At 43.9% G+C, this 19,618-nt stretch overlaps 1 protein-coding gene across 12 annotated transcripts in view; it reads right to left on the reverse strand.

The window, feature by feature from the left end:
• Positions 1-137: 137 nt before the first annotated feature.
• The window catches only part of Ect2l (epithelial cell transforming 2 like), an 88,621-nt gene continuing 69,140 nt past the window's right edge, over positions 138-19,618 (reverse strand). For 6 of the 12 annotated variants that reach the window (XM_013516618.1, XM_013516620.1, XM_013516619.1 and 3 more), the window contains 9 exons: positions 18,142-18,228; positions 15,591-15,805; positions 15,007-15,154; positions 13,531-13,604; positions 13,277-13,433; positions 12,575-12,640; positions 11,326-11,414; positions 2,720-2,892; positions 138-804 (listed from right to left, as the gene is read on the reverse strand). In XM_013516618.1, coding sequence (XP_013372072.1) covers positions 677-804; positions 2,720-2,892; positions 11,326-11,414; positions 12,575-12,640; positions 13,277-13,433; positions 13,531-13,604; positions 15,007-15,154; positions 15,591-15,805; positions 18,142-18,228 — 1,137 coding nt within the window. In that variant the 3' untranslated portion in view covers positions 138-676. The other 6 variants (XM_013516622.1, XM_013516624.1, XM_013516623.1 and 3 more) reach the window with 6 other exon arrangements.

Consider the following 19,618-nt stretch of genomic DNA (forward strand, 5'->3'; position numbering starts at 1 on the left):
GTTTCTTTTTGTATTTTAAAAATTTCTTCTTCCCACTGGCCTTCTAATTAACAATATCAAAAGTACTTTAAAGCTTCTTATTTGTAAGGTCTGACAGTTCAGTTTTGCAGCAAAAAAAATTATAAAAAACATTTTAATTCTTTGTAATAGTATAATTTTAATGCTCTCTAGAGAAGTACATTCATATTAAGAATACTTGACAAGTGTTTGAGAAAGTTGCCATTTATAATGACCTGTGTATTTTTAAATCAGTAATTGTTTCATGAAAATTTTAAAGTTGATTGATAAATCAAATTTTTTTTTTTTTTTTTTAGAATGGTCATTTAATAACATTTTTTATTCTGGCTTTATTTCTCATGAGATCATTTTTTGCAAGCTTCACACAGTATACTTGTTCTCCTAGAATTTATCACATCAAATTATTTTAAATAGTGTTATCCATGAAAGATAACTACCAAAAAAGTGGTTCAAAATTTTAGACCCATTGTTCTTACACATTCTGCGTAATTTCATCAAGATGGTAAAGTTTAAACCTTATGGACCATCCTAGTTCATGCCGTCGTCATCCATGACAAATAATCTTTCTGCTTCTCACTGGATGTTCTAGAGCAACATACACATTGTCCACTCTTGTCAGAGAGAATTGGCATTCCTGATGTTTTCCTGCAGTCCAGCCTCACTTCTCCATGCTGCTTCTGATTGCCCTTTGGAGTACTGACAACCAGAGGAATTTATCATCCTCCACCTCAGTAGCACAAATCCATTCATGTTTTGGACCTTGAAGAATAAATGCATTCTTGACATCTGTGAAAGTATTTTAGGTACACTAATTAAAGACCAAATGGTAGACAATGTGATGTGCCTTAATTGTTTGTCTCAATCATTCCAGAAGAAACTAGAATCGATAAAGAGCTTTACTAATAGTTACAGTGATAGCTGTCTTTACGGACAAGTCCAAGCACAAACTTCCCACGTCCTGAACAGCAAAACTTCAAAAAAAACCTGCTTGGTAGACCTAACTTGGCTCCATAATTGAACTGAAAATCCGACCTGAAAACAAACCTATGCATGCTGAGAGTGACTCACATGTCACGTCTCACGACACACACAAAGGGATGGCGCTGCAGTGTAGGTGCTGCTCTCACCTGAACAACAGGTAGTGCTCACGTTAGCGTGTTACAACATTCGTCATGGGGGGGGCTTTATTTGCCTAAAATAACCATGGCTCCAAAGAATGTAATGACTAGCCATAAAGCTAAGAGGAAAACTGAGAACTCTGATAGAGTTAATCATTGTGGAATTTGTTAAAAGTCCTGCAAAAGTGATTTTATAATTTTTGGGCCTCAGAATGAATTCTGTGGTTTTCCATTATTACAGGAAAACTATGTTCAGTTACAAATTTGGAATGAATTATGTTCAGAACAAAGGTATCACTGTATTGTAGTTCAGAGATGCCAAGAGCTAGACCTACACAGCCTTGGAATGAGGGCCGGTGACAGCCAGCTCCTACCACCAGGTCATATGACAGTGTCCTAAGAGCTGTGGTCATTCGGGCGGGCGGGCAGAGGGCTGAAGAAGCACGTTTCGTACGTTAACCAGATTCCGTAGTGCTGTGTAACTGCCCCGGATCACCTTCCTGCTGGTGACACAGTCTCAGCAAGTACATCTTCCCACCCTTGGTGTTTTTTGCTCAGGCTCAGATTTAGACGGGCCTGAAGGTATTGGGAAGCTGACTTTATTTAGATGAGTTCCTTCTGTAAGGTCTTGGTTCCTGCTTTAGCCTGAAGTCCTATTTTTACACGCAGTGAAAAATACTGAAATGAGAGACGCCACCTTCTGATTGGCCTAACAAATACAAGAAACAGACACGGATCCTTTGAAGCTTGGGAAGTAGAGAGTAGAATGATGACTAAAGTCACAATAGGTTTAAGTAGGATTTGTTTTGTGATAAATGGTATTTCTGTTGGAATTATAAATGAAATATTTACTAAGAATCCTTTGCAAATCTGTTGATTCCTTTATAGAAAACTCCCAGTTTAAATGTGTTTAAGGAAGAAAAATGGTTAAATCTTAATGACCACTTAGTCCTAGTAGAACATAAATTTAATAAATATTAAATTAATGGGTATTAATATGTATAAATGTAAAATTAAGATAGTGCTTTAAGCCTGTGAGATCTTTCGACAGTGGACAGAACTTAAGCCTTCAGGCCAGGCTGCCTCAAAGAACCACTTGTGATGGTGCAGGGTCTGCCCCCTCGGAGATTTCAAAAGCTGTTCTAATCTCTAGGGTTGTCTGATAGTGCCAGCCTTCCTTTTGCTATCTCAGAGGTAGCTGACAGGGTTTTTTGTTTTGTTTTTTTTGGTACCGGGAATCAAACTCAGCACCCTGCGCCTGCCAGGAAGGCACCTGTGCCACTGAGCTATATCCCTGGCCCAGTAGCTGACAGTTCAACGAAATCCTAATGTTTGATGGATTACTTATACACTGTCAAATTATAACTCCAGTCCTTTTGCTACTTTTTCTACTTGAATAATGAGCTTTTAAAAAAAAAAAAAAGAGCTTTATATGGTTTTTCTCCGGTACCGGGAACCGAACTCACGACCTTGCGCTTGCCAGGCAGGCGCTTTTGCCGCTGAGCTAAATCCCCAGCCCCTAAAAAAGAGCTTTATATGGAATAGCTTCATAAAGATATCTCTTGAAGGAAAACAATACCTACACTTGGAATCCGGGATATCTTCTATGAGGAGCCTGTGAAGGGCCACTGATGCCGTAAACTGGTAGGTGGCTTTTGAAGTCCTTTCAAATGGAGCATGAGACACGTGCCGATGAGAAATAAGCAGTGCGTCGTTGAAGAGGAAAAGCGTGAGGTCTCGGATTTGTTCATAGAACCTGTGTTATGTGGAGGAGAGCAGCATTCATACATTCGCACTTTATTAAAATGTTAATCATCTCTAAATTGGTAAGGCAGTCTGTGGGACGTGCTGGTTCCACTACAAGCCGTTTGAGTGAAAATTTCCGTCCTGGTGTGATTAATCCCTGGTGGACACATACCTCATTATCAGTGTGGGCAAAAGGACCACTGATCCTTCTCTTCATGAAGTGAATCATGGCTGTGTAAACTTTTATCTAGAAAAAAGTATTGTGCTAGATGTTTTTGAGTGGCCTGAGGAAAGTACGCTTGATTCATCTCTAGGAATGATGGGATAGAGAAAAGTCCAATGTTTTTTCTGTTGAATTTTTATAGACTTTCTTTACCACTTTACAAGTAATGACAGCAAAATGGAACACAGCTATATAAACTCTTAACTCCACCCTAGAAGTGCTTGGTTCTTGTTTGCTACATTAGCCAGCCTATGGACAGGCATGAAATGAAGTACCTAACTTCATACATAAAACTAAAGAAGTTTTCAGGACACAACCTCGGGCATGAACAGACAACAGCAAGCCATAGCTATGTGGTGAGAGCTGTACATTATTGGTTTAATAATTTCTTCTGCGTTCAAGAGTTGCTTATAAGGAAGCTCAGTTCATCTCTCCACCCGTCGGTCTGATCCGTGGGAACACTGCTGTCCGCTCACTGAGACCTGGCTGGGAATTCCAGACCAGCACTTATTAGTCCCTGGCTTTCGGACAGGTTGCTTCTGTCAGATTCCCCACCCACAAAGGTGTCTTGTCCTGTCTGATCATGTGGTAATGGAATTTATCAAATGAAAAAAGTTAAATAGTAAATTCTACAGTCCTATACTCCTGTCAGTACTAAAAGCATGAGTACATTTGTGCATATCAAAACTCCTGATGCAAAGCATGCAGTGGCATTTCTTAGGTTTTACGTGACTTTCTACAGTGTTAGGAAACAAGGTTGCAGGCTAAATATTGAGTGATATCCTTTGGAGTGCAAGCCTTTTTGCATTTACTTCAAATGACATCTGTATTTATTAGTAAATAATATAAATCTAACTACTGAGAAAATGCCTAGTTACATGTAAATGTACTTCACAGTGTGATATAATGTATCTTCATTCACTCATCTGTTGTCCAAATACTGAAGACTTAAATTCTAATAGCAGACTTCAGCTATCAATTGACATATGAAGAGCTTGGAAGTTATCACTTCTAGCCTCATAACAAAGAAACTGAATGAAGAATTGAGGTCACAGAGTAAGCCACTACCCCAAAAGCAGGACAGACAGGCAGACACAGAGAATCAGTTTATCAGAGCTGAGACTGCCCACCGGAGCCTGGATCAAGTAGGAATCCTTACAGGGTAATTCACTATAGCTGGAGGTTGATTGTGGGTGGACATGCATGATTGAAGCCTTGGGTGCTCCAACAATGCTGTTTTACCTCCAGGAGCTTACCAGATCCTCACTAGGAAGAGCTAAGAGAAATCCCCTCATTCTTCTGGGGGTGGGGGCATCTTGAAAGAAACACAGAGATTTTTGTTCTTAACAAAGGCCTGCTCTGAAAGGGAATTCTTAGGCAGAACCTAACCAATCTGGGAGAGAGGAAATAGTTAACTCCAGCCCCCTGTAGCCTCTTAGAGGTGAAAAGAAGTTCAGAAGCCTTAAGAAGGTGATAGCCCAGGCGCAACAGGCTCATTTAAACTGTAGGGCCTGGTGCCCATCTTGTAATCCTAGCTGCCCTGGAGGCTGAAGAAGGAGGATCTTGAGATTGAGGCCAACCAGTCTGGGAAACTTGGTGAGAACTCTTCTCAAAAGAAAAAAATAGCAGAATGATAAGCAACAACAAATCAGCCTCTCCCAAGATTCAGGATGCAGACACTGGAAAATAACTTGGGGAAGGAAAGAAGAATCAAGGCAGATCTCTAGGGCCCAGGAAAGATCTGACAGGAAAATTGGAGCCTATGGAGACATTAAAGAAACAACAACCCAGAAAAGGGGACAGTCTGCCCTTTTCCTCAACTCCTGGCTCATGGCTCATAAGAAATCCCAAATCCAGAGAAGATGCTGAAAGTGAGGGACTCCAAAGGCCTTCAGGGAGGAACAACAGTGGAACAGACCAGTGGTGCAGGATTCAGAGCAGCCACAGGTTGGCTTCCTTTCAGGACTCCTCGTGGTACATTCCCACAGTGACTGGGAGACAGACAGAGACAACCATGGGAGACATCTGCAGTCAGGCCGCAAAGACCCGCAGAGGGTTTTAGGCTCAGCCTGCATCTCAGTGGATTTGAAGTCACAGAACTGGCACCCCCACCCTAATGCTGACCACTTGCTGGTGACTGCATCCATCAAGGATCTGGGCTCTCACTGTGGTATCTACCAGTGAAAACAGGGCCACATCTTCAATTGCACACTATAGACTCCAGAAAAAAAACACACATTTGAAATCACAGAGAAATGTCTTTTTCTCTTTCTTTTTTTTGGTCTGTTGGTTTTTTTGTTTGGTCAGTTGTTTTGTTTGTTATGTTTTCAGTCTTTTGTGTTTGTTTTGTTTTTTCTCCTTTTCTTTCCTTCCCTCCTTTCTTCACCAATTTCCTGGGGCTTAGGAAATCTTTATCTTTCTACCTTGCTTCTTACCTGTTTTTCTTCCTTTTTTCTTCTTTTCCTGCTTGCTCTGTATATAATTTTTTTCTCCCTCTTTTTTATCTTCTATTTCTTGCCAGTTTTTTCTCTTACCTTTACCTAATTCTATAAACATCTTTCTACTCTGCAATAAGATCCTTCATACCACATCTCCTCTTTTTCATCATAGTTTAAGGTTTCAGTTTTCCTCTTGCATTTCCTCATTCCCAAACCCTGTATCTTTACTAATACAACTATAAAGCTTTGTTGACCTTTTTAAGTTAACTCTATAAAGTTACTGTTAAATTCTGTTCTACCATACGCAGAGATATAGCTGTTCCATTTAATACATATTAGCTGTAAGTCAATACCTGGTTGCCTTAATGTTTACATCATAATTGATTTCTTCTCTAGAATTTTTTTTGGGGACTGGGAATCGAGCTCAGGACCTAGCACTTGCCAGGCAGGCACTTATACCACTGAGCTATATCCCTGCCCTCTTCTCTAGAATTAAGGGTAGTACATAATTTATTCTTTTGGTATATTAATATCTAATTTGTCTTGGACAGTACTTCTATAGCTGATTGACTTCATATTAACAGGGTTGCATAATTGCCACTATTTCTCTGTAAGACAACCCTCAGATTGCCTCTGTAACATTAACAGTTCTACAGTACATTCCCAGAGAAATTGGTTGCTGCCTGAACTACTGCATCTTCCACTCCCAAATTAACCAAGGTGGTTGGATCTTGGGGCTGTGGTAAAATATTACACTTAGCCTCACCCAAATTACATCACCAAAGTCTTTAGACTATAAGCATCCACAAACCTGAGCATAAAACCAACCAAATAAACAAAAACAGTAGGGAAAAGTCAACAAAACACCTCCCAAAACTCCCTAACTCCCCTGAAGCCAATCCAGAGAGCACCAACAGGCAGAATAACATTAGCCACACACCCAAGTTACTTGAAAGGATAGCTGAGATTATAAACAGCTTAAGAGGTACTAAGAGGGTTTAGAGAAAACGAAATGGAAGTAATAACAAAAAAGATGGAGGAGCTTTCAGAAGAGACTAATACAAAGGTAGATGAGCTAAACAAAATGATACAAAACATGAATGGCCGGTTTACCAAAGAAGTAGACTCCATGAAGTTTCCATCAGAAATCCATGTTAAAAATTATATTCAAAGTATGGGCAGCAGAACCAACCAGTGTGAGGCCAGAGGTTCAGAAGTAGACACAGTGATGCTTTCAAAGGCCAACTACAGATATTGATCATTTCATGACCTACCTGTTTAATGACTGTTCAGAATTATGCCCAAGGTGCACTGCTTGGATGTAGGGCCAGCTGGTTGGACTTCGGCCAATCTTTTTTGTTGTTGTTACAGTTCTTACATCTTGTTTATGGAGGCTCAATGTCTTTTTTCCACAGTACACCTCATTTATATGGTACTGTAGTTTTATGTTCTGTTATACATTACAGTACTGCATGTAAGGGCTATGCAAATAAAAGCAAAGTCATCAAATTGGAGTTTCCTTTGGCCATTTCTTTGTTCTGAATATTGTAATGTACATACTATGTACAATTCCTCACTTAGTAACCAAAAAAATTTAACAGCCTGATCACAAGGGATGTCTGTACTCAGAGATACCTTAAAAACAACAAGAGAACATGAAAAATAGACCCAACAACTTGTAGATGATGCAAAGAAGATTAAGAATAATTGGACTAAGTGGAAAATCAGAAAACCCAAGTGGCATAAAAAAACTGTTCACATAAATAATGGCAGAAAACTCCCCAAATATAGGAAAAGAAATAAGCATACATATAAGTGAAGCATATCAAACTCCAAGTAGCTCTGACCAAAAGAGAACCTCTTGTGCCACATTATATACTCAGAGTGTAGAAGTCCATCACAGGGACAAAATCTTCAAAGCTGTTAGAGAAAGGTAATGAACCACATATAAAGGTAAACCCATTAGAATTACAGGAGACTTATCTACACAAACCTTAAAGGCCAGGAGGACTTGGAGTGTAGTATTTCAAGCCCTAAAAGACAAAAACTTCCAACCCTAACATATGTATCCTGCAAAACTTGCCTTTAAAATCAATAGAGAAGCTGAGCATGATGGTGCACGCCTATAATCCCAGCATTTAGGAGGCTGAGGCAAGAGGACTGCTGCAAGTTTGAGGTCAGCCTGGACTACACAGTGAGGCTCTGTCTCATAAATAAATTAATTAAATAAATAAATAAAAGCAACAGAGAAAAACATTATTTCCATGTATCTCAAGAAGTTCGTGACCGGGGCTGGGGATTTAGCTCAGCGGCAAAGCGCCTGCCTGGCAAGTGCAAGGTAGTGAGTTCGGTTCCCGGTACCAGAGAAAAACCAAAAAAAAAAAAAAAAAAAGAAAAAAAAGAAGTTCGTGACCATAAAACCAGCATTACAGAAAAATCTTAGGATAGCCTAGAAAGAGACAATGAAGTCAACAATGCCAATAAATCAAAAAGAACTAGCTGACCTGGCACGATGAGCATCTAAACAAAAAGAATAAACTCTTCTCAGATGAGGAAATAAAAACAAGAAATACATGAAAAAATGTTCAAGCTGGGTGTGACGCACACATGTAATCCCCGAACTTGAAAGGCTGAGGCAGGAGGATCACTGTGAGTTCAAGGCCAGCCAGGGCTGCACATACCAAAAAACAAAAAGAATGTTCAACACCACTGGCCACTTGAGATATGCAAATTAAAACAATGAGACTCCATCTCATTTCAGACAGAATGCTATCAACCAATAACAAATGCTGGGGAGACTGTGGGGAAAAAGAACCCTTCTTCATTTTTGATGGGAGTGTAAACTGGTAGAACCACCATGGAAATCAGTACAATGGAGATTCCTCAAGAAACTAAAAATAAAAATTCCATTTGACCCAGCTATTCCCCTTCTAGGTATCCTCCTAAAAGAGTTAAGGCTATCATACCACAGTGATGTATGCATAACCATATTTATAGAAGCACAACTCAGCTAAATCTTGAAAACATCCTATACGTTCATCAACAGATAGATGGTCAAAGAAAATAATGTATTCATACACAACAGAGTACTACTCTGCTGTAAACAAGATAAACTGGAGTCATTTGTAGGAAAATGGATGCACCTTGAGACCATAATGTTAAGTGAAATAAATCAGACACACAGGCTTAAACATCACACAGTTTCTCTTATATGAAAGACTCAATATATAAATAAAGTGAAATAGCCAGGCTTGGTGGCGCACACCTGTAATCCCAGCACTCAGAGGCTGAGGCAGGAGGATCGTTGTGAGTTTGAGGCCAGCCTGGGCTACAAAGTGAGTGCAAGTTCAGCCTGAACTGCATAGCGAGACCTTGTTGCAAAAAGACAAAAAAAAAAAAAAAAAATTTTTTTAAAAAAAGTGAAATAAAAGACAGATACAGCAGTGCCTTGGGTCATGAACTGAATTTGTTCCACAGCTCTGGAGAAGTTAGCACATTTGTGTTCATGTGGAAAAGATGGCCGTGTTCATGCTTGTCACCCCGTGCAGAGTTTGCAAACAAAAACAAAATTTTGCCAAATGCTTCTGTTTGTGAACCAAACTGTTTTGCAGACAAAAGCCTTCATGAACAGTGACACCACTCTAATAGGAAAAAAGAGAGGAAAAAGTTATTATCTAGCACGGACAGCGTATCTAAAAGTGCACCTTGATTGAGTGCAACTGTCTTACGTGTTTCATGTTTTTTGGCCTATTAGTCTTGTTGTTAATCTGTATATATGATCATTAACTTTATAATGATTTAAATACATGAATCTGATGCTGGCAAAATAAAAGGAAGGTGGAGGGAAAGGAAAAAAGAATTGAGATGTGCTATGTATGTGTACCAATTACCTCCAATGAATGCAATTGTGTATGACAAGCATGTACTAATAATTTTTTTAATTTAAAAGGGCTGAAGATGTAGTTTAGTGATAGAGCATTTCTAGGTTCAATCCTAAGTACCACCCCCCAAAAAAAAGGGACAAAGTACTGATCGCAGAACTACAGATGCTTCCTCCAACACACACATCTTACTACCACATTAACAAGACTTCTGTACAATAGCAAGGCTCAAACCCCATCTAATAAGGAGTCTTTAAGGGAACCCAAAGCTGACAGGGGAGAAAAGAACAAGGACACCATGGAAATACACAGCCTGTTACCTGAAGCTACAATAAACATGGCCTAGTGGTAACAGTTACATTGGAGCAAGAACAAAGTGGAGCGAAATAAAGTATTGAAAGCATTTAAAAAAAAAAAAAAAAAAGAGCCTGGAATTCTGTAGCCACCAAACTTTTCCTTCAGATGTGAAGGAGAAATAAGTTTTCAAATAAGTCAAAAGTAAGGGAGCTTGTTGCTAGTAGACCTGCCGTACAAGAAGTGCTAAAAGTGCTGCAGATAGAAGGAAAACGGCATAGGAACTCAGATTTGCATGAAGAAAGGGAGACTTTGTAGAAGGATACAGGAAGGTGGAAATATGTTCAGAAACTGGAGTAATTCCTAGCATAGCTCCCACCATGCCAGTGTGTTTAAAATTGCTTGTTTCTCTGTCAATGAGTCTTTGGTTGACCAGTATTGCATGTCTATATCTGTTTTCATGAGAAGCCACTTTGAAGATATCAATATGTAATACAACCACCATTGTTAATTCCCTACCACTTTGTAACTCTGTATTGTCTGTATTGTGCTTGTGATATGTTGTAAAATGTTGTATGTCTTAATGTTTCCCTCCTTTTATCCTTAAAATAAAAAATAAATAAATAAATAAAATTGCTTGTTTCTAAGCAACTAGGAAGCTAGTTTCTTTCCACCATTGTTCTCTTTTCCGTTGCTACTAACCAAAAGCAGCACAACAAAAGAAAAAAAAGCTATGACAGTGAGATAAGTGATGTTGTGATTTGGTTTTCATTTACATACCTTAACTGCAGTTGGACAAATTAAAGGAGTCAATTTCCCTCCCTTTGGCTGCTTTATGTTGCCATTATCTTTGCCATTAATAATGAAAACATACTTCAGCAGTTTACTAAAGCGGAAATCAGCAAGCTATGGCCTACCACCTGCTGTTGTAAATAAAGTTTTATTGGAACATAACTGCACTTGTTCATTTATGCATCATAATGTTTATGAATAGTGTATTATTTGTTTGTTTTGTATCATTTATTAGCCCTGTTTGTGATACAACAACAAAGGTAGGTTGTTGCCACAGAGATCTTTTGGCCAGAAAATCCTCAATATTTACTCTCTAAACCTCTGCAGAAAAATTTGTCAGTCTTTGTTCTCAAGGAGGAAGGGGTCACTAACTTACAGGTGCCGGCTTCTGTCTTTCCTTCTTACACTATTCTGAGCACTGTGCGAACTATATATGGTGAGGTCATTGTTACTACTGAGGTCAACAACTATCTAAGGATAATAAATGGACCCTCTCCTTGCAGTTAAGTAGATCACTCAATCCCACAACGCTTGGATCTTATCTCAGGGGGGAAGTGGCTGGCCTTGACAGATTCTGCTGTTACGGAGTATGGTCTTGATAGAGATGATTTCTTTTCTCCCATTTTACCCAAAAGCTGCCGGGATTGCAATCATAATGATATAGGACCTTACACTGTCACAAAGAGCTGTGTGACTTTTTAGTTCAGAGTAAAGATTCATAATAAACTGCTACAGGGCTGAATGCCATGGATACAAAATGAGTAAGACAGTGAGGAGCTCTGGAGGAGTTTGCAACTAAGATACTACTAACTCACCTTAGAGAGAAACTTATTTCCTCATTAGGACAGTGAAGTTGGACCACATCTTGGACTCTGATCAGATATCTGTTTACTTCTGATAGAGTCTATAAAATCAAAAAATTAAAAACATATAAAAATGCTTGCATGAATGCTACTACTGCAGGACTATTTTATATCCCAGAATACGTGTTGACTGGGTCTGAGTTATGAAATAATCAGTGTTTTTGTTGTTTGTAAAAACAGGCTTTCTATAGAAAGACCACGGCATCAGCAATGACAATCGACATTTTAGAACGTTGTCAACTCTTTTTAAACTACTGAAACTGTTCTGTTTGAACGTATTTCCCCAGTGCCAAAAACACTGTGGGACAAAAACAGAGCTGTGAAGAAAAGGAGGCAAACGAACAGCCACAGGTTCAGGCTGTGGTGCGATGCTCTCTTGGCACGTACGCTGACCCGGCCATGAAACGCTGTGGACTGCGAGTCCCAAGAATTTCGACTTTTGTATTACAGTCAGCTCCACTTCTTTTTCCCTACCAAAATATACAGATTGAAATTAAAACGACTCTGTCTCACTGCCCCAATCTGACCAAATAAAAATAACATCTCCAATCAACCGATACTCCAACTCCCCTTCCTCTACAGACTGAGCTCCTACTAAGTGCCAGACACGAGAAGGCGAGTCATAGCTCTCACCGGATGGAGAGCTACAGAAACAAGGGAAGGAGGCGCAGGAGGCTGTGAAACGCCAGGCAGTGAGCAGCCCACAGCGGGAAGAAGCATCACAAAATGACTGACTTTAACTTTATAGGCTGACTGCCCGGTGGAGTGGGACAGGCAGGCAACGGGAGAGAAGGAAGGGTATGAACAGAGGCTGCGTTGTCAGGGAATGCAGAGTAGGTCTGTGCAGTGTGACGGGGGTAGGGAAAGCTGGAGGAGCACCAGGTGAGGTTCAGGGGTAACAGACGGCAGCGGACAGTGGACAGAATCTTGCATCAGGCACCGTGATGGAACACGTGCCCCTCCCCTCAAAGGGCCTTGTCGTGACAGTACCACCGAGCAAGGAGCTCAGACCACACAGAAGCGGCAGGGTCACGTTACATGCGCCCCTTCTGCAGCCTGTGAGGAATGTGAGAGATTCCAGCTCCCGGCAGTGGCAAAATCGCACATATGCTGGCTGTGCTGGGAGCTGCATGTCTTCGTTTGCCAGTGACAAGGTTCTGTTCACCAGCAGGAGACGCAGCAAGCGCAGCAGAATACATACAGGGCATCCCCAGACGAGGCTCTGAACCTCTGACAGCTGCTCCTTCATCTTGATGTTTTCCTTTATCTAGAAAAGAAACCGACTTTAGGCAAATGAAAATTGCGATAGTTGTGTTTATAAAAGAAATTAAGATATTTAATGGATCAGAGTTTGCTACTTTACCGTAATAAAAACCTCGCTTTTCTGTACGCATGGTTTTAAAAGAAAGGCAAGTAACAAGATTACTCAAAAGAGCACTTCAGGGCACACACATTCAGCCCAAGCGAACATACACACAGTACAATCGTGGTATTTCCAGAGTGAGACTACAGTACTCCCACATGCTGAAGTCTTTTGGAGAATAATTATTATTACTCTACTTATGGTGGCAAGAAACTGATACCTTAGTCCTTTCAGAAGCAAAGAAGTGTACGTCTGTGTTGTTTTCTTTCTGCTATCTAGAAAAATCAATCCAAATTTCAAACTTATGTTCATAAAAGGTTTATCGTAATTGAGCAGCTATCTGAGAACATTCTGCCCCACACTGTTCGATCTAGAACAGAGGCCCTCATGTACAAAGTCACGGAACACTCAGCGGTAAAAGAACGGAAGACTGGAGTAAGGGTGTCACTACAGACAAGATCGCTCAGGATCTTCCAGGGAAGAGCACCACGGAAGCATTGTAACAGGTTTAAAGGACACAGACACTTATCAGCAACCAACCTGATCGAGATAATCTTTATATTTTTTGATCTGGTCAGTTGCAGCGGTCAGCTCCCCACGGCCAACATGTTCTGCAGGAGTGTGCAGCCTCAGAGCGTAGAGAAGACTCAGGTACTCGTCAAATCTCCGGGATGGGCACAGCAGCAGCTCCGGCAGGCTGTACAGGCACAGAGAGGGGAGCCCCGGGCTCTAGCTGAAGGTCGAGGAGGGCGCCCTGTGCTTAGAGCCCAGCTGTGCTCTCCCTCAGAACTCACCTCAGCATGTTGGTGGCTATGGTCTTATCGCGCCTCTGCAAGAAAGCTCGGAATGCTGGTGTGGTTTCTCTGCACTGAAAGGTGAGGATGGCACTGTCAAAGCTCGGCTCTGTGCGACAGTTTTAGAGCCCCCTGCCTCCCCTAAGCAAGTGAGGGTCTATGGAATGCTCCAAAGGGCAACATCTCCATCTAACCAAATTACCAAGAGAACTACTGGTGTCTCCTGGTATACTAAGTAGAATGCAGTAAGTATACCATAGACCGAGCCCTACCACTGAACTTAGTAGAAACACAGTAAGTAACAGACTGTTCAGTAAGGCGGGCCTGGTTCAGAACCGGAATAAATTGAATATGTTACTTTGTACAGTTACTCAACTTCTCTAAGCCTCAGCTTTCTCATCTTTAAAATGGGTATCAGCCAGGCAGGGTGGCGCATGCCTATAATCTCAGCACTCAGAGGTTTTCAAGGCCAGCCTGGACTATGCAGTGTGCGTAAGCCCAGCCTGAACTACTAAAACTAAAGTGACTCCATCTTGCAGCGCACGGGTCATGTCCACGCAGGTCAGTCCTCTCCGGGAATTTGCCCTAAAACCTCAGCCACTTGCTAAACTGGACGTGTCCGGCTGTTCTTTGGTGTCTGGCTTCTCTCCGCTTGGAGGCAGATGTTTCTTTGACGTCCTTCCAGGATATTCACGTGAGACAAGTTGTCCAAAGAGCTGAACTCAGCAAGGCCAAATAGATGGTTGCGGCAGACTGGTCTCAAAGCTCATGGTCCCACTGCTATGCAGGTTGTTATGGTTGATACACTGTGCCAACTTGGGGGGTCTAGAGGTTTGGCTAAGTGACTCAGCAGGAAGCCAGGGTGCTTATTTTGTATACATCCTGAACCTGAGCAAGAGGAGGGCATGGAGATTATGTGGGAGCTACACGCCCCTTAGGTGGGGGTAGCCTGTTTACAATGTAAGGCAGGGAAAGAGGATGCTTAGTGCCATTCTGCCCTTTTGCTCTGGCTGCTTTGCTGTTCAGCTGCCATTGCCCCCCTCTTTGCTCTTGTTGCTTTGCTATCTTCTGTCTGGGAGTCAACCAAGTATGGACTGAAACCTCCACAAACTGTGAGCTAAATAAACCTTTCCTTCCTTCATTTTGGGCATTGGGTATTTTGTCTCAGCAACGAGAGAAAAGTAACCAAGACACAGGTGTAGACATTCTCTTGTCCCTGAGCCACAGGGGAGCTGGGGCAGGCGGGAGCCTGGCAACGTGGGTGAGGGAGGAGTCATTCTGCTCCACTCCCAGGTCCTGGGCACTGCTCTGAGCCAAGCACGTGCTCGGCCTTGTCCTCAGGAGCTCGCGTGGCTGGTGGGAGACGGGGAGCGGAGGGCCGAGAAGCAGCGCTGCCTGAGCGCTCGGGTCCTTTGGGCGGCACGCAGCGCGGGCTCCGGCCTAGTAACGTCACGGATGGTAACTCCGACCATTTACCTTCTCGATAGTTCTCAGAACAACGGGGTAGTTGTTGAAGAAATTGGTGTACGTATTCAACTGGCTCCCAAACTTTATAAATATTTCCCCGACACAGTGGGCTGGGCCCCAATCCTGTAGTCTGTCTCCCAGCTTATTCAGAAACTGCCTGCAATCAGAAAAAAACAAGCATATTACGCAGTAGAAGCCCATGACAGCCCACAGATTCCAGCATGAATCGCTGTCATCAGCGCCGCCCTTCGCGGCCTAGTTCTTCCCAGTCCTTCCTTGATTCTGATCAGGCATTTTTTCTTAAGACAGAGCCAGGCAGATCCAGATCTGATGGGGCCGGCGGAGCCCGGAGGTGCGGGGGGAAGGTGGCTGTGACAAACCCCTGCCCCGCTCTCCACGCCGCGGAGCCCGCGGTGGGGTGGAGGCCTGGGGCTCATCCCTGCTGTGCGCACCGAGGAGCCGCCGCACTCCGGGAGACGTTGGGGTCCCCGAGAGCGGCAGGGAGCGGCTGAGCACCCCTGCGGCTTCCGAGACGCGAGCTGCTCCCGCCACCCGCCGCGCACCGCCAGCAAACGCGCGGGCAGTCTGCTCACCTGTTCAGACGTAAAATCCGCAGCACATCGGAGAAAATGACCCGGATGTTCGCGGCGCTCAGAATCGCTCTGTTCGCCGACAGCGCGGCCCTCAGCGGCGTCGCGTAAACGTCCCTCACGGCGGCCAGCGTCTGCACGTAGCGCCTCTCGCTGCGCAGCAGCTCCCGGGCCGCCGCCGTCCGCGCGTCCCCGCAGCCGGCCCGCAGCCTCGCCTCCTGCGGAGCAGCCGTGAGAGCCCGCGGGCGGGAAGCGGCGGCCCGGCCCTCCCTCGGCCGGGCTCCAGCCCTGGGGCGCACGAAGCCTCCCGGAGGAGGCCGCGACTGGAGCGGCAGTCACCCTGGTTGGAAGGTGCGGACCGCAGCGGTTCCCTGGAAGAGACCCGTGCCGCGGAGGGGCTGCGGCGAGACCAGGGGAGGGGCAGGTGTGCGGGTGGGCCGGGACAGGGTCTGACGCGCGGACACCCGCTGCGTCGATGCAGCTGGGACCGAAGCTACGGCGGGTGTGCCCGTGAGACGGGCAGGCGGTGCCGAGGGAGGATGCGCCCTCGCCCCAGAACGCCCGTCTCGCGCACGGACACGCGCTCCGCTGAGGACACGCCGGCGCCCGGCACATCCCGCCCGCCTCGGCCGCGTGCTTCTTGCCCTGCCCCGCCGCTCCACCACGCGCGGAGGAACTGGGGCGCGCGCAGCAGCTTCTCCGGAAATGCCCACCGGTGCGGTCTGATTGACGTCCAATGGACAGCGGAGGGAAAGACGCCCTCGGCGTGCGCGTGCGCACGCTCACTCCGCTCTCACCGCTATGTCCCAGCAGGCCTTTTGCTCTCGTTGTTTTAACAGAACGCAGCGGCTTAAAGACCTTTGCATGCCTTGTTCTAATGGAGCATTTTAATGTTTTTAATTTATCGTTGTAAAACCAAGGATGACTTTATAACTCTTTTTTACATGGTGCTTACATGTAGGACAACCTAAGTGAGAATAAATTGCTCTAAACGCAAATATAAGTTTATTGTTTATAGTTTAAATAAGCTTCTTGTTTAAAATGCAGTGTGGTATGAAGTGTGATCGTCCCCCAGTTAAGTCAACCGTAATTTCATGAACTAAAATTACAATATAAAAAATAAAGGAAAAATGGGAAAACTCTTTTAGAAATACTATCAATGCACTGCTCTTGAGTGTTTAGGTTCCAGCCTTCAAGCACTTAGTTTGTGTATAATGTCTGTTTAAATATATCTCGTGAGTTAAAAACATACATCTTTGGCCAGGCATGGTGGCACACACCTGTAATCCCAGTACTCAGGAGGCTGAGGCAGAAAGATCACTGCAAGTTCAAGCCCAGCCTGGGCTACATAAGTGACTTTAAGGACAGCCTGAACTACATAATGAGACTCTGTCCCAAAATTAAAAATAAAACAAAGAACATGCATCTGTATCCTACTTGACACATGGTTTGGAGCCCATGTTATATCTTTATGTGCTCTTACTGATCTATGTTTTTAAATATTGGCCTTATCCAACTTTCTGTTTTGTTTTTTTGAGATAAGGTTTCACTATGTAGTTCACACTGGGTCTTGAACTCACTGTATAGCCCAGGCTGGCCTTGAACTTGTGGTAATCCTCCTGCCTCAGCCTCCCAACTGCTGGGAGCACAGGCATGTGCCACCATGCCCAGCCCATCATCGTTGTGGTTTAAAGTCTCAATTGTCAAACCATTTGTCTTTAAAATGTGGTCAGGTGTTACTGTCCTGAGTGAGCTGAGATACCACCCTACTCCTTGGTGGTGTCCAGTGATGGAGCTGGCAGAGATGGACACCCCATCCCTGAAATCTCTGGCGTGACACCTGAGAGGTGCTGTCGGGCCCTGAAAAACCTGGGGTCTGAGCTCAGGACTTCAGGACTGACTCAGTTTTGTTTTAGTTTTTTTTTTTTCTTTTCTCTCCCAGTTGTCAGACCTCAGGGAAACCTTCTAATTTGCCTCCCTCTAGTTCTTCATCTGTAGAATGTGGCTTCTCAGCTCTGCTGAGAAGGTTCTGAGAATGGCACGCCACAGTGTGCACGCGTGTTGATCAATACAAAGTACCCCGCAGAGCCTGAGAGTCTCTGTCGGACAGGACCAGCCACCCGCCCCTTTGCAGCAAGCTCCTCCCTGCGCTGCCTTTTTGCCCACAAGGAAAGGTTTCTCAGCCTTGTGCTGATGCGAGGGAACTGTGGATGTCAGGTGGTGAGCTGTCGGGTCAGTTGGAACTGTAAGCCTTCATCTATGTGTCCTTTATATGATGTCCTAGTATGGGACAGTCATGGAATTACACACGGACTGGTGTTTCTCCCTGGATATTACACCTCCATCCTTCTAACTCAGCTTCTTTTAAGCCCTTCTCTTATTCAAGAGGAAAAAAAAAATCAACCAGCTGGATTTCCCTCAATTGTTTTTAGCGTTTTCTTCTCTCTAGGGGAAATTTTCAAGGAAATCACAGAACTAACCAAAATGCGGACTGAAGCCTCATTGTTAGGAGCTAAACAAATGGGAGATTCGTATCATGTAATAATTGGCTTACCAGCTTGACCAGACCCTCAAAGTTGAGATCACTTTTGCTCAGCCTTGACTTGGTGTCCTGAGAGTCATCTGCTATCACATTTCTTTTCTAAAGATTAAAAGGAAAAGAACACACTGTAAAATTCACCTCACATACCCTTTCCGGGCTTGTCTATTTTCACGTTTAAATATAGTTTATTCTTTCTTCGCTTTACCTTGTGAATTGCTCTTGTTGTAGTCTCCCTATAAATTAGCACATTTAAAAATAACCCTTCCCGACTCCGGCTCCCAGCATCACCCAAAGCCCGAAGCCCGCTCTAGCAATGGAACAGTGACCCCGTGTTTATGCTGAAAGATAGCAGTGACAAATGCTCATTCCCACTGCCCTTCCTAATCAAGGTAGAACTACCTGTGGTAACCCCCTGATGTGGAGGCAGAGACTGGAAGAAAAACATCAGTTTGTAACCCAGACTCCTTTTGCCTTCCTTGGGCAGAAATCAGTTTGTATTTTGTAGCTGTGCGGTTCCTTATGGCATCTGAGGCCCGACCTCAGCTGGCTCCCAGCACCTTTAGGTCATTTCTCTGGTCCCCCCAGGTGTGCCTGTCCCAAGCCCTGATATATGTTTATACTCGTGGCTAGAGGGGAAAAAAAAATCTACCTTAAATTTTGACAAAATAGTTTAGCTTCTCTCCAAGTAGAGAACTTTTCTTTTTTCTTTTTTCTTTTTTTCTGTCTTTTTGAGACAGGATTTCAGTATGCAGTTCTGGTTGGCACTGAGCTCACTTTGTAGCCAGGCTGGCCTTGAACTTGCAATGATCCTCCTGCCTCAGCCTCGTGAGTGCCGGGATTACAGGCATGCACCACCATGCCTGGCCTTTTTTAGACTAAATAATAGTGCTGATTATTTATAGGAGGAAAATGATCACTTCACCAAGCCAGTGGAGACATCAGTAGCTGTTCAGGTAGGTAGTGATTGCAGACATAAAATGAAAGTCAAACTCACATTGCCCGGGTCAAAATTAGAATTCAGATAATCAAAACAGAACAGGAGTTCCCAAGGATCTCACAGGTAAGGAGAACACCCTAACATGAAATAGCACCTGTTATGGTTTGGACCTCACATATCTCCCGAAGGCCACATGTTAGAAACAGGTCACCAGCCACTGGAGGTCGGACTGCCCTCTGAAGCGAAGGCCCCCGGAGCTCAGACCCCTCCTACCAGCTGGTCCAGCAGGAATGAAGGGGCCCAGGGCATACTCTGCCTTCTCCCTCTGGCCACACCACCATCTCCTTGGAGGAGCCCCGGCTAATCATGACTATAGAGGAAAAAGTAAACAGCCTATTGCTGGACACTGGTGCTAGTCTCTCGGTGCTTCTTTTCAACCCTGGCCTTCCTTCCAGCCGTCACACCTCAGCAAAAGGAGTCACTGGTGAGAAGGTAATTCGCTATTTTTCACAACCCCTAGGCTGTAACTACTTGTTAGATCTTTCTTGCATA

The sequence above is a fragment of the Chinchilla lanigera genome, unplaced genomic scaffold (genome assembly GCF_000276665.1).
Source record: "Chinchilla lanigera isolate Chin_1 unplaced genomic scaffold, ChiLan1.0 scaffold00035, whole genome shotgun sequence".
Classification (NCBI taxonomy): Eukaryota; Metazoa; Chordata; class Mammalia; order Rodentia; family Chinchillidae; genus Chinchilla; species Chinchilla lanigera.